This window comes from Amblyraja radiata, chromosome 41, assembly GCF_010909765.2.
Source record: "Amblyraja radiata isolate CabotCenter1 chromosome 41, sAmbRad1.1.pri, whole genome shotgun sequence".
Lineage (NCBI taxonomy): Eukaryota > Metazoa > Chordata > Chondrichthyes > Rajiformes > Rajidae > Amblyraja > Amblyraja radiata.
The window spans coordinates 15,174,108-15,189,249 of NC_045996.1; the positions used below are offsets into that span (position 1 = coordinate 15,174,108).

Genomic DNA, 15,142 nt, shown 5'->3' on the forward strand with positions numbered 1-15,142 from the left:
GTCTGAAGAACGACAACTGAAGTTTCACACAGATCTTTATCAAAAAAGTTTGGTTTCCAGTATACAGGTTCTCTAGACACGTTTGGCCACAATGATGGTCAGCGCTGAACTAACACGCGAAAGCAAAACCGCGCGAAAACAATCAGCCCCTCCCGAGTCACGTGACCGCGGCTTCCGAACGGCGGGTTCGATACCTGCGTGCGCCAGTATGCGCTGATACACTAACAACATCAACTCCCCTTCCCATTCCCACACTGACCTTTCTGTCATGGGCCTCCTCCACTGCCAGAGCGAGGCCACACACAAATTTGAGGAACCGGGCCTCCTATTCCGCTTGGGTAGTTCACAACCCCAATAGTATGAACATTAAATTCTCCAATGACTTCAACAAACAACTTTCCTTTCCTCCCTGACATTTTCCCCCCTCCTCCCCATCCCCTTCACTGAAGGCCTGTTAACTAGCTTATATACGTAGTTTATAACTATGTATCTCTCCTCGGCTCACTCTTGTTTTTATGTGTAACCTTTGTCCAGTAATCTGCCTACCAGGGACCCCCCTTGCCTGAGACCAACAGTTGCCGGCCTTGATCTGCCCTGCCTTTTTTTGCTTCCAGTTTTGGGGGGTTTTTCCCCCTACTACAATCAGTCTGAAGAAGGGTCCCGACCCGAGGAGTCATTTATCCATTTTCGCCAGAGACGCTGCCTGACCCGCTGAGTTACTCCCACACTTTGTGTGTCTCTCACTTCAAAATCTTACTTCCTCGTGGCAAATGCAGAAATGTAAAACTGAGGCTAGCCATGAAAATGGACACTATCGGGACCGGCCATTACATTAGACAGCCCGAATCTCAGTGGGTTGGGATTTAGTTTTTCTGCTTATAACTTCTACATGAAGTGAAAGTGAGACCCAAAACTAGCAGTGGTTTAATTAAGGGTTACAAGTTAGCACATCCTCTGGAGTCTGTTTCCCATAATACTACATGTTTATCTCTCAACAAATCTTTTGCAAGCCTTGGTCGGTGTGTGGGCCAGGAAGTATATTTGTTGCCACTTAGTTTGACAACATCATAGGTATTTCAGGCTAGCCGAAGGGAGATCCAGAACTAGGGGCCACAGTTTAAGAATAAGGGGTAAGCCGTTCAGAACGGAGATGAGGAAATACTTTTTCACACAGAAAGTTGTGAGTCTGTGGAATTCTCTGCCACGTAGGGTGGTGGAGGCCAATTCACTGGATGCTTTCAAGAGAGTTAGATAGGGCTCTTAAGGATTGCGGTGTCAAGGGATAATGGGGTACTGATTGGGGATGATCAGCCATGATCACATTGAATGGCGGTGCTGGATCGAAGGGCCAAATGGCCTACTCCTGCACCTATTGTCTATTGTCTGTTATCACCAGTTCGTAATTTGCCGGTAGGTGTTAATATCAACACCGTGGAGATAGATAGTAAAAGAATTAACCAAGGGTCTTCATGCTAGAGTCATGCATCCCAATATAGACTGCGGACTGGATATTTAATAATAATAATAATAATAATATATTTTATTGTCATTGCACATAAGTGCATGGAGATTTGGGTATGCAGCTTCCATCCGACATCATAACTTAAGTAACTACTAAAATTTAGGTTTAGATACCCCGAGAACATGGTTTGTACGGTTTGTACAAAGAACATTACAACGGTAAAATAGTCAAAACAGACTAAAGTGCAGATGTGTCTGTGCGACGTGACCATCCGAGGGAGACAGTCCGTGGGGTGTGGGGGGGGGGGCACTCAGCAGGGCCGGTTCAGAGCCGCTATAGCTCTGGGAATGAAGCTGTTCCTGAATCTGGAGGTGCGGGCGAAGAAGGCCTTGTAACGTCTGTCGGAAGGAAGTAGTTCGAACAGTCCATTAAATTGTTGACATTGATGCCTCGCACCAAAGATCCTATAGGATGTTTGCCTCGCATGTCAGATGGTTTTGTTGCTCACAGTTAGAGATGTCCCATGTTTCTGGGCAGAATGGGGAATGTAGGAGAAGCACATCATGGTGATTTTCCTCAACTTTTCTTTGATGGGATGATTACAGTTGCTGAACACACATGTAAAATGATTTTATCTGGAGGTAGGCAGGCAAGATTAGCGTTTACTTCCCGTTCCTTATTGCCCAGAGCTTTAAACTGTTGGCGCCATTCTGACACTGCTGCTTCCAAAATGTCAATTTGCTTTATTTTCAGTATTGGTAAGAAGGCCGAGGGATAACTTGTACTTTAAACGGCCTTGTGTAGCATATGGCAGCCGATTAGTGACACCCACTTTAATGTTCTTTGTTAAATATATCAGGTCATTCTGTAAACCTGGAGGCTTACAGCTGTGAAATCATGCTGCAGCCCCTCAAAGTCTTAGTCTCTGTATTTTCCCTCACTCTCTCACTCACATCTGGATGTCTTAGTGGATGTCTGTCAATACTCAATTATAGAACTCTCATTCCTGAGTTGCAGATTCAAGGGCTTGATATTTGGGCAAGGATCTGCTTGAGTGTCTGTGCAAATCGGTGAAGTCAGTGGATTTATTTTTAGTTGTTGAATTCTAGGATTCAGACTGAAAAGCGGATCTAAAATGTCACGGTACAAATGTGTAATCTTCCTCTCTTCCAGCCTTGTTTGGAACTGTGTGCCTTAGCCCAGAATTTCCTGTGACCAAGCCTGGAGACTTGAAGCTATCGAACACACGTCAAAGCCAGCAATTACACAACAGTTACTGGAATGCTCCTATAAAGGTTAGCTAGTTAGTTTTGTTTATTGTCACGTGTAGAGTGAAAAGCTTTCTGTGAAGAGGTATCTTTCCTGTGGTCTGGCTGGTATATTAAGTGGAGATCATTTAATCTGGAGATACTTTCATCTTGGAGTGATACAGCGTGGAAACAGGCCCTTCGGCCCAACTTGCCCACACCGGCCAACATGTCCCAGCTACACTAGTCCCACCTGCCTGCATTTGGTTCATATCCCTCCAAACATGTCCTATCCATCTTAATTCATCTTATGGAGCAGCAACGTGGCCCAGCAGTAGAGTTGCTGCCCTAGGCCCGGGTTCGATCCTGACTCTGGGTGCTGTCTGTATGGAGTTTGTACGTTCTCCCTGTGACTGCGTGGGTTTTCTCCTTCTGCTCCGGTTTCCTCCCATATTCCAAAGACGTGCGGGTTTGTAGGCTAATTGGCTTTGGTAACAAAAAAAAATATTGAGTATATCAACCTCAGTCTTAAAAATTACAATAGGCTTTTGGAGGAAGCAGAATTCATTTTCAGAAGGATGCACTGAAAGGTTGTAATGAATTATACTATAGCGTGGCTTGTGTAAGGCAATAATTCACGGTGGTGCAGCGGGTAGAGCTGCTGCCTCACAGCGCCAGAGACACGGGTTCAATCCTAATGCCCCTGTCCCACTTAGGAAACCTGAACGGAAACCTCTGGAGACTTTAATAATAATAATAATGGATGGGATTTATATAGCGCCTTTCTAATACTCAAGGCGCTTTACATCGCATTATTCATTCACTCCTCAGTCACACTCGGTGGTGGTAAGCTACTTCTGTAGCCACAGCTGCCCTGGGGCAGACTGACGGAAGCGTGGCTGCCATTCTGCGCCTACGGCCCCTCCGACCACCACCAATCACTCACACACATTCACACACAGGCAAAGGTGGGTGAAGTGTCTTGCCCAAGGACACAACGACAGTATGCACTCCAAGCGGGATTCGAACCGGCCACCTTCCGGTCGCCAGCCGAACACTTAGCCCATTGTGCCATCTGTCGACCACTCTGGGCCTCGACTCTGCGCCTCACCCAAGGTTTCCGTGCAGTTCCCGGAGGTTCCAGGAGGTTTTTGTCAGTCTCCCTACCTGCTTCCACTACCTGCAACCTCCAGCAACCACCTGCAACCTCCAGGAACCGCACGGAAACCTTGGGTGGGGTGCAAAGTCTCCAGAGGTTTCCGTTCAGGTTTCCTAAGTGGGACAGGGGCATTACTGTCTGTACGGAGTTTGTACGTTCTCCCCGTGACCTGCATGGGTTTTCCCCAGGATGCTCTGGTTTCTTCCCACACTCCAAAAACGTATAGATTTGTTGGTTAATTGGCTTGTTAAAATTGTAAATTGCCCCTACTCTGTGTAGGATAGCTCTAATGTGTGGGGATCGCTGGTCGGCGCAGACTCAGTGGGCCGAAGGGCCTGTTTCCGTGCTGTAACTCTAGACCAAACTAAAACTCATTAAGGTCAAATGGCTTTTTGTTGTGCTTTAATTTATGTCACCCCCTTGTATGGGAAATGCTCTCTAATTTCACTCCTTGATTGGCTAACATTAATCATAAAATGATCAAAACCCATTGTGATTATAAATACCTATCCAAACCATGAAGGAAATACAAGCAAGGTTTATGACCTAGCACTGTACAGCAGAGGTTATAAGGTAGAAATCCAATGACAGCTAGCTACCGTGGTTGCTGTAACCCTTGCCAGCACAATGGGACAGAGATTAATTATACTGCCCTGAGTTTCACCCCAGTTGAAATTAAGTTGCTCAGATAGACAAACGGTTAAACCTGCTACTGTTCTGGCCTATCTCATTCAGCTGTTCGATGCCTGAAGCACCTAGCTGTGTTTCCGTATCATTTTGTAACGCTGGTAAGGTCTAGGAATTGATCCCTTCTTTGTCTGTATAATCTGCTTTTACCCAAGATGTCTGCGCTCGTCCATTTCGGCAGTCTTGATTATCTCTGAATGTGATCACGCCTTCATCAATACCATACCTTTTGCTGTCAAAGGCTTCATCAATAGTCATTCTCTAAAACTGTCCACCTGCTCTTGGTGTTTAAGAAGGAACTGCAGATGCTGGAAAATCGAAGGTACGCAAAAAAGCTGGAGAAACTCAGCGGGTGTACAAAATAGCAGCATCTATGGAGCGAAGGAAATAGGTGACGTTTCGGGCCGAAACCCTGTAGGAAATAGGCAACGTTTCGGGCCGAAACCCAGAAGGGTTTCGGGCCGAAACGTTACCTATTTCCTTCGCTCCATAGATGCTGCTGCACCCGCTGAGTTTGTCATGTGTATTGAATGCAGAGGGAGGCTTAGTTTTGTCCAGTCGCATCAAACCACAGAGGACTATATCAAGGTAGAGATATACTGTTTCAATCTGTCACGGTGGCACAGTGATAGGGTTACTTCCCTTACAGCACAAGAGACCCGGGTTCGATCCTGACTGCGGGTGCTGCCTGTACGGAGTTTGCACGTTCTTAGATAGATAGAAGATTGAGGGGGGATCTTATAGACACTTACAAAATTCTTAAGGGGTTGGACAGGCTAGATGTAGGAAGATTGTTCCCGATGTTGGGGAAGTCCAGAACAAGGGGTCACAGTTTAAGGATAAGGGGGAAATCTTTTAGGACCGAGAGGAGGAAAACATTTTTCACACAGAGAGTGGTGAATCTGTGGAATTCTCTGCCACAGAAGGTAGTTGAGGCCACAGTTCATTGGCTATATTTAAGAGGGAGTTAGATGTAGCCCTTGTGGCTAAAGGGATCATGGGGTATGGAGAGAAGGCAGGGATGGGATACTGAGTTGGATGATCAGCCATGATCATATAGAATGGCGGTGCAGGCTCAAAGGGCCAAATGGCCTACTCCTGCACCTATTTTCTATGTTTCTATGAATCTTTACAGCACAGGAGGGACTATTATAGACATCTATGGCTCTTTGTAGAACTTTAGTCAGTCCCATTCCCATCCTCTTTCACCATAGCCCTGTAAAGTATTTCTGTCCAATGTCTTGCAGAACGGAGAATGAAAAAGAATTGCAGGAAACACATGCTTGCTGCACCAGTTTTATGCCACATTGTGTTTATATCACTGCACAGTATTCATGGATTTTACTAAGCGCAAAACACATCACTCTTTCCAAAATTTAAAAAAATGACAATGCTGGCATATCTGAGTTTAATATAGCACACAATACATCTAGGCGCTAAGTGTAAGTTAAAAGATAAATGTCGGAATATAAGGAATATAAATTAGGGAGGTGAATTGTGCTAGGTCTGGCTATCAAAAATGTAAATAGAGTGGAAGATATATTCACAATATTGTTTCTTATTTGCACCATTTACAGTCTAAGCAACCACTTTGAATCTTTATTTCAGTCCAGAACCAGATGTAGTGTATAAAACATGCAGAAATTCTACCAAAAGTGAAGAGACCATGTCAAACTAACATCCAGCATCATGTAGAATTATCAATGAAGCCACCACACTTGATTCACCAGTCCCATGGTAACTCAGTCCCCAGCATCTATAGGTGAGAATAACCACTGCCTTCTAACTAACTTGCCTAATCTTCAACCAAAAAAACATACAAGTCTGTTTTTGTATATTTTTGGACGATTTTGGTACATCTTTTTCAAGGCAACGTGAACGGCTGGACATGTAGCATCAAGATAAATTGTTATAAGGTCATAGGAGGGAAATGAGGCCATTCGGCCTATCAAGTCTACTCCGCCATTCAATTGTGGCTGATCTATCTCTCCCTCCTAACCCCATTCTCCTGCTTTCTCACCATAACCTCTGACACCCGCACTAATCTAGAATCTATCTATCTCCGTGTCACATTACTTGTCACAGTGCCTTTGAATCTTTCCCAAATAGATTGCTTCATCATTGGCATTTTCACACCTGGTATCTTTAGTCTTTCCTTGGTGCTGAGTCAAAAGCTATATTGTAAAGGGAGTTATAGAGTCATACAGCATGGAATCAGGCCCTTCAACCCAACTTGCCCACACAGACCAACATGTACCATCTACACTCGTCCCACCTGCCTGCTCTGAACCTCAAAGCAGAGATGGATAGATTCTTGATTAGTGCGGGTGTCAGGGGTTATGGGGAGAAGGCAGGAGAATGGGGTTAGGAGGGAGAGATAGATCAGCCGTGATTGAATGGCAGAGTAGACTTGATGGGCTGTGAACCCCATTCTCTAGCCTTCTCCCCATAACCCCTGACACCTGTACAAATCTATCTATCTCTGCCTTAAAAATATCCATTGACTTGGCCTCCACAGCTTCCCAGCCTAAATCTGAATGTTTCGGGGAAATTGGGGAGGGGAGGGCAGAGGTTGAGCTTTTGATTGGGGCATGAGATCTTGCTGGCTGAGACATTATAGGTGATGCAGGAAAAATGTTCCCAATGTTGGGCGAGTCCAGAACCAGGGGCCACAGTCTTAGAATAAAGGGGAGGCCATTTAAGACTGAGGTGAGAAAAAACGTTTTCACCCAGAGAGTTGTGAATTTGTGGAATTCCCTGCCACAGAGGGCAGTGGAGGCCAAATCACTGGATGGATTTAAGAGAGAGTTAGATAGAGCTCTAGGGGCTGGTGGAGTCAAGTGATATGGGGAGAAGGCAGGAGTGGGGTACTGATTGGGGACGATCAGCCATGATCATAATGAATGGCGGTGCTGGCTCGAAGGGCCGAATGGCCTCCTCCTGCACCTATTGTCTATGTTTCTATCTCCTCACTTTGTTTTTCTCAGGATGATCCGGATCAAACTGTGCCAGAAACTTCACTGATGGCCTCAGACTCATTCCAGTCGACCTTCATCTTTGACCACTGCTACCTTCCATGCAGTGAAACAAGTCGATCTGACTCCAGCCAGGCTGACAGTACATCTTCAGGGGAGAATTCGTGCCAGATCTGCCCGACTTCAGAGAAGTGGTTCAGACGTCTTCTGCAGGAGGTTACCAACTCAATCATAATCATCCCGTTTATTACTTTTGGGGGATTTCTCTGGAATTCACTGGAATTTAGGTTGAGATGGGATCTTATAGAAACATATAAAAATTCTTAAGGGATTGGACAGGCTAGATACACACGATGTTGGGGACAATCCAGAACCAGGGGTCATAGTTTAAGAATAAAGGGTCGGCCATTTAGGACTGAGATGAGGTAAAAAGTTTTCACCCAGAGAGTTGTGAATCTGTGGAATTCTCTGCCACAAAAGACAGTGGAGGCCAATTCACTGGATGTTTTCAAGAGAGAGTTAGATATAGGTCTTAGGGCTGAAGAAGGGTTTCGGCCCGAAAAGTTGCCCATTTCCTTCGCTCCATAGATGCTGCTGCACCCGCTGAGTTTCTCCAGCATTTTTGTGTACCTTCGATTTTCTAGCATCTGCAGTTCCTTCTTAAACACATAGATCTTAGGGCTAACTGAATCAAGGGATACTGTATGGGGGGGGGGAAAGCAAGAACGGGGTACTGATTTTGGATGATCAGCCATCATCATATTGAATGGTGGGGCTGGCTTGAAGGGCCGAATGGCCTACTCCAATGTCTGTTTTCTATGTTTACACGTGTTTATATATTTTTAGTGTTTGTCAAGATAGTTTCAACTTCCCACAGTTACATTTCTTAAGATTTATCATCATTCTCCTGAACTGCATCAGATTGTAAAAGCATACCTCCTGCCTCCTACGTCGGGTTGCACTGGTTAAGTTTCACTCTAGCGACTTAGTCTTAAACCCTGAGGGTGACTCACAGGGTGATACATGAACAGTGTCATCTTTCATTCAAAATGTTAATTAAACTTTATCTTTCTTCTCAGAAGGATTGGATCTTTACCATACATCCACAACCATTACTTTGAAGAAGCGTTCCCTATTGTTATGTCATTATATTTACAATATCTAACTTCAAAAGCTTTGGGATGTACAAGTTGCTGGGTGGTTGCAATCTGATTCCATTTCTCTCAAGTATTTGCTGGGCTTTTTCTGATTGGCATCTGGTGGTTTTCAAGGGTAACTTGGCATCCTGATTAATTAACTGGTTCACTGGGGGTTTGAGCTCAGAGTGAAATGACTGAGCTCATTATATCTGAGAGATCTACACTAGATTCACCACCTCCATTTGTCTGTTCTTGCTCTGTATCCTCTCAAATATCATGTGTAACAAAGAACTGCAGATGCTGGTTTAAACCGAAGGTAGACACAAAAAGCTGGAGTAACTCAGCGGGACAGGCAGCATCTCTGGAGAGAAGGAATGGGTGACGTTTCGGGTCGAGACCCTTCTTCAGACACTTAAATATCATCATTGCAGCAGCCATTTACTGTAATAGTTTCATAATCCAAGTACAGCATGAAATTCACCAAACCCAAGTTCAAGTTCAAGTTCAAGTTCAAGAGAGTTTATTGTCATGTGTCCCTGATAGGACAATGAAATTCTTGCTTTGCTTCAGCACACAGAATATAGTAGGCATTGACTACAAAACAGATCAGTGTGTCCATATACCATAATATAAATATATACACACATAATAATAATAATAATAATAATAATAATAATAATAATAATAATAATAATAATAATAATAATTTATTTTATTGTCATTGCACGAGATTTAGTATGCAGCTTCCATCCGATGTAAAAGAAAAGTAAAATAAATAAATAGCTGTGTGACGTGACCATCCGAGGGAGACAGTCCAGGGGGGATGGGGGGCACTCAGCAGGGCCGGTTCAGAGTCGCTATAGCTCTGGGAATAAAGCTGTTTCTGAGTCTGGAGGTTCGGGTGTAGAAGGCCTTGTAACGTCTGCCGGAGGGAAGTAGTTCAAACAGTCCGTTACAGGGGTGTGATGAGTCTTTATGGATGCTGACGGCCTTCCTGAGGCACCGTGTGTGGTAGATGCCCTCCAAGGCTGGTAGCTCTGTCCCGATAATCTTCTGCGCTCTGTGGACGACGCGCTGAAGAGCTCTCCTCTCGGCCTCCGTGCAGCTGAGATACCACACAGAGATGCCATACGTTAATATGCTCTCTGTGGTGCAGCGGTAGAACGTTGTCAGCAGCTGTTGGGGCAGACCAGTCTTTTTTAATGTCCTCAGGAAGAACAGTCGTTGCTGTGCCTTCTTGACCAGCGCAGCGGTGTTGGTGGACCATGTGAGGTCCTCTGAAATGTGAGTGCCCAGAAACTTAAAGCTGGACACTCTCTCCACACTTTCCCCGTAGATGGAGATTGGGGCGTATTCTCCATTATGTGACCTCCTGAAGTCAATAATCAGCTCCTTGGTCTTGGAGGTGTTTAGTGACAAGTTGTTACGTGGCGCACCAGTCCGCCAGGTTCTGCACCTCCGCTCTGTATTTTGTTTCATCACCGTTGGTGATCAGCCCAATCACTGTTGTGTCGTCTGCAAACTTCACGATGGTGTTGGTGTCGAATGCAGGAACACAGTCGTGAGTGAAGAGGGAGTAGAGCATGGGGCTTAGTACACAGCCCTGTGGTGTGCCGGTGCTCAGGGTGATAGTGGAGGACAGGTGCGGGCCCAGTCTCACTGCCTGCGGTCGCTCCGTCAGAAAGTTCAGGATCCAATCGCATATCGGCGATCTGAGGCCTAGCTGGTGGAGTTTGGTGGTGAGCTTGGTGGGGATGACCGTATTGAATGCAGAGCTATAGTCAATGAAGAGCATCCTCACGTACGTGCCCTGTCTGTCCAGGTGAGTCAGGACAGTGTGAAGAGCCAGAGAGATGGCATCCTCTGTTGATCTATTTGCCCTGTATGCAAATTGATGAGAGTCCAGTGAGGCAGGGATGCTGGATTTGATGTGGGAGAGGACCAGCCTTTCGAAGCACTTCATTGGGATTGGAGTTAGGGCAACCGGGCGGTAGTCGTTCAGGTTGGTGACTTTAGACTTTTTCGGCACCAGCACTATGGTGGCTGTTTTCAGGCACTTGGGGACCGTTGCCAGAGAATAAATATGTGTAATATATATGTAAATAAATATGAATAAACCCTGACTTTTCCTTTCAAGTTTTGAGAGCACATAACAAGGTTGTTTATCCCATTCCACCTGTGAGCTCTCTATAAGAGCTAGAAAACCACATCCTAATTCATTTCTCTCACAAACCCTCTATACTTTCCAGTACTTCACGACAGATGCTGCCATCACTGGTATGGGTGCAATATTTTGACCTACTTTAACCTACTTTCATATGAATGAATTTCCTTACCTCTATTTACATTGCTTTCAGAACAACCATTATCTTTGCCTTTAGTTATTGATTCATAAACCTTTTTAGCATCTTCCTTCTCAGAATCGCAAACTATTAATCTCAGTTGAGTTTAGTGTCACGTGTACCGAGGTACAGTGAAAAGCTTTTGTTGCGTGCTAACCAGTCAGCGGAAAGACAATACATGATTACAATCGAGCCGTTTACAGTGTACAGATACATGATAAGGAATAATGTTTAGTGCAAGGTAAAGCCAGTAGAGTCTGATCAAGGATAGTCCAAGGGTCACCAATGAGGTAGATAGTAGTTCAGGACCGCTCTCTAGTTGTGGTAGGATGGTTGCGTTATCTGATAATATGGGCAGCACATCAGAAGAGTTGCTGCCCTACAGGTTCAAGGTTCATCGCTTACAGTGCCAGAGACCCGGGTCCAATCCTGGCTACGGGTGCTGTCTGTCCAGAGTTTGTACCATATCCGTGTGACCTGCGTGGGTTTTCTCTGAGAACCTTGGTTTCCTCCGAAGAAGGTTTGTAGGTTAATTGGCTTGGCATAAATGTAAAAATTGTCCCTCGTGTAGGATAGTGTTAATGTGCGGGGATCGCTGGTCGGTAACGGACTCGGTGGGCCGAAGGGCCTGTTTCTGCGCTGTTACTCTGTAAGCTAAACTAATCTCCACAGTATCGGTTTGTACAATGAGTGGGATCTGTGTATTGGATAGTAACCTAACTCCTGACTGTCACCTCCAGGACAGCGATGAGAGTGAGCACTGGTTCTCCTTCAGTGACGACATTGAGGACAATGATATCACCTGGACTCCGTACTACAGGGGGAAGCTGTCACAGCCCGCCACCTCCAGCAAGCTGAAGCGAGGCAAGAGCACGAACCAAGGCCTGCGCAGGAAGCGGTGCTGCGCTCTCCAGCTCAAGAAGAAATGTGTCAATGGCTTCATCATGTTCTGCCGTGTAAACAGGAGGCTGTACATCAGGTACATTACACAAGACATCAGAAGGAGAGTACATGATGCGGTACATCGCAGTTTACATGTATGTGAAAGGAAGGAGGGTGTGTCCCCCCCCCCCCCCCCCACTTCCTCCTTCCCCCAAATCCTCCACCCCTCACCTATTTCTCCCCTCTCCCTCTACTTCCAAAAACATTCCTTCCTCTCGCTTACCCATTTGCCAATCTTCAATGTTACCAACAGTCCTAATTATGTTTGATCGTGTGATGATGTTTTAGTAATTCCGGAAGTCTTATAGTGATCTGACAGGAAAGTGGAATTGAGACTGATAAAGATCTTGTTGAATGGCAAAAAGAGCTCAAGGACACAAAGTGCTGGAGTAACTCAGCGGGTCAGGCAGCATCTGTGGAGAACATGGATAGGTGACGTTTCACAGAGCGCTGGAGTAACTCAGCGGGTCAGGCAGCATCTGTGGAGAACATGGATAGGTGACGTTTCACAGAGTGCTGGAGTAACTCAGCGGGTCAGGCAGCATTTGTGGAGAACATGGATAGGTGACGTTTCACAGAGTGCTGGAGTAACTCAGTGGGTCAGGCAGCATCTGTGGAGAACATGGATAGGTGACGTTTCACAGAGTGCTGGAGTAACTCAGCGGGTCAGGCAGCATCTGTGGAGAACATGGAGGATAGGTGACGTTTCACAGAGTGCTGGAGTAACTCAGCGGGTCAGGCAGCATCTGTGGAGAACATGGATAGGTGACATTTCACAGAGTGCTGGAGTAACTCAGCGGGTCAGGCAGCATCTGTGGAGAACATGGATAGGTGACGTTTCACAGAGTGCTGGAGTAACTCAGCGGGTCAGGCAGCATCTGTGGAGAACATGGATAGGTGACGTTTCACAGAGTGCTGGAGTAACTCAGCGGGTCAGGCAGCATCTGTGGAGAACATGGATAGGTGACGTTTCACAGAGTGCTGGAGTAGCTCAGCGGGTGCAGCAGCATCTATGGAGCTAAGGAAATAGGCAACGTTTCGGGCCGAAACCCTTCCGGGTTTCAGCCCGAAACGTTGCCTATTTCCAGAAGGGTTTCGGCCCGAAACGTTGCCTATTTCCTTAGCTCCACAGATGCTGCTGCACCATAACTCAGCGGGTCAGGCAGCATCTGTGGAGAACATGGATAGGTGACGTTTCACAGAGTGCTGGAGTAACTCAGCGGGTCAGGCAGCATCTGTGTAGAACATGGATAGGTGACGTTTCACACAGTGCTGGAGTAACTCAGCGGGTCAGGCGAGTATATCAATGAGTTTGCTCAGATGTGTGATGCTTTTTCTGTGATGAGGAGAGTATGATACAGTAATTCAGCGATGTACTCTCTATCCAATTCTCCTGCCATAGCCCCTGACACCCGAAAATGTCCTACCTTGAATCCAAGTACAGTCACGGACATTATATTCTCCTGGCTGATGTACTTGACAAATATTCTAACTTCACCCCCCATCATGTTCCTACTACTTGTGCCCTCTCCCCCACCAGGTCCATGCCTTTGGTGTCGGGGGTGAAGCCTACTCCAGTTGCATTGGGCCCTGCCCCAATATTTACATTCCTGGTGTGTGAAAATTCAAGTTATTAAAGCAGGTTTTAATGGAAGTGGAGATGGGAGGGTGTCATCTCTTTTGAGTCCTTATAAGAATTGACAAATTCTTCTTTGAGTATGGGATCCAAAATGAATGGAAAGGTTTGGATGAAACACATTTTGGGTTCTCCGCAGGCATGTTTTAATGGTGCCAATTTTTCTTCTCATTCATATACGTTAGTCAAAGTGAATGATTGATATTGTATATTGATTGGCTATTGATTAGGTAACTTCAAAACCATCCCCGTCCTCCCCCCCCCCTCACCTCCCCCCCCCCATGTGCTCCACAAGATGCATTTATTTCCTCTCACCACCTCCTCCTCCCCCTCCATTCCTTCCTCTAGCTTCACAATTTGAAACTCTTCAATGCTTTTGTCTCGCACCTTCTGTCTATTCACCGCTGATCTTTGTCTACCATCAGCCGATCAAACCCCCCCCTCACCCGTATCCACCTGCCACACGTTGTCCTGCCCCTCCTCTCTTCCCGCTTTCTCCCCTCCCCCCCCCCCCCCCCCCCCCCTACAATCAGTCTGAAGAACGGTCCCGGACCTGAAACGTCAACTATCCATGATCTCCAGAGATGATTGGTATTGGTTATGAGATGCTGCCTGAGGTACTCCAGCACTTTGTTTTGTTTTTTGTGAACCAGCGTCTGCAGTTCCTTGCATCTACCTCTCTGATTGCAATCCCTTGTGTGTGTCCCTAGTGACCATCCTGGAACAGCTTCCACTGTTGCGACCAAAGCCTTGGCACACGTGTGGCGTACCATGTCAAAGAATGAACGCCGGCCCTACTGGTAAGACAGGATTGCACAGAGGTCCTCTCCAGGTCACCAGCAACTGCATCCTACACAGCTTGTAGATACCGATGAGGGTGTGGGAGACCGTTGGAAAATATTTGCTGGGAACTCAGTTTTTGGCAATATCTAAGCCGTTGAGTTAAACGCCCTATACTTTGGTTGTCCTAGGTTGGGCTATGTTATTATTTGGGCAGCCACTTCTCTGATGTGTGAACTGTTCAGTTTATGAACATTCTCAGGAACAGGTCATAGGTGATTGGAGCGGAATTAGGCCATTCGGCCCATCAAGTCTGCCATTCAATCATGGCTGATCTATCTCTCCCTCCTAACCCCATTCTCCTGCCTTCGCCCCATATCCCCTGACACAGTGCTATTGTAACCTGGGCAGAGTCTGTACTGGGTAGTCTCACGGACGTAGCAGGCCAAACCTCAAACACATCCGATGCATGCAGATCAAAACAGTCCCATAAATAGGCGCTAACCTTTTAAACTCCTCTTCCCATTCCCCTACTGACCTTTTTGTCCCAGGCCGTCTCCACTGCCAGAGTGAGGCCAGACATAAACTGGAGGAACAGCAACTCATCTTCTGTTTGGGCAGTTTACAACCCAATGGTTTGAGCATTGAATTCTCCAATTTTAGATAACAGCAACCCCCCCACCCCCCCACCCCCCCCCTTCCTCCTTCCCCCAAATCCTCCACCCCTCACCTGTGTCCCATCTGGACTTGCACCTATTTCTCCCCTCTCCCTC

General features: G+C 46.2%; 1 protein-coding gene across 2 annotated transcripts in view; it reads left to right on the forward strand.

Annotated features, from left to right (window-relative positions):
* meiosin (meiosis initiator) overlaps window positions 1–15,142 on the forward strand; it is a 54,193-nt gene that overhangs the window by 34,467 nt on the left and 4,584 nt on the right. The window contains exons 11-14 of one of the 2 annotated variants that reach the window (XM_033014312.1): window positions 2,636–2,757; window positions 7,543–7,746; window positions 11,752–11,990; window positions 14,300–14,389. In XM_033014312.1, the coding sequence (XP_032870203.1) occupies window positions 2,636–2,757; window positions 7,543–7,746; window positions 11,752–11,990; window positions 14,300–14,389 (655 nt within the window). The remainder of the gene's footprint in view (window positions 1–2,635; window positions 2,758–7,542; window positions 7,747–11,751; window positions 11,991–14,299; window positions 14,390–15,142) is intronic. The other variant, XM_033014313.1, reaches the window with a different exon arrangement.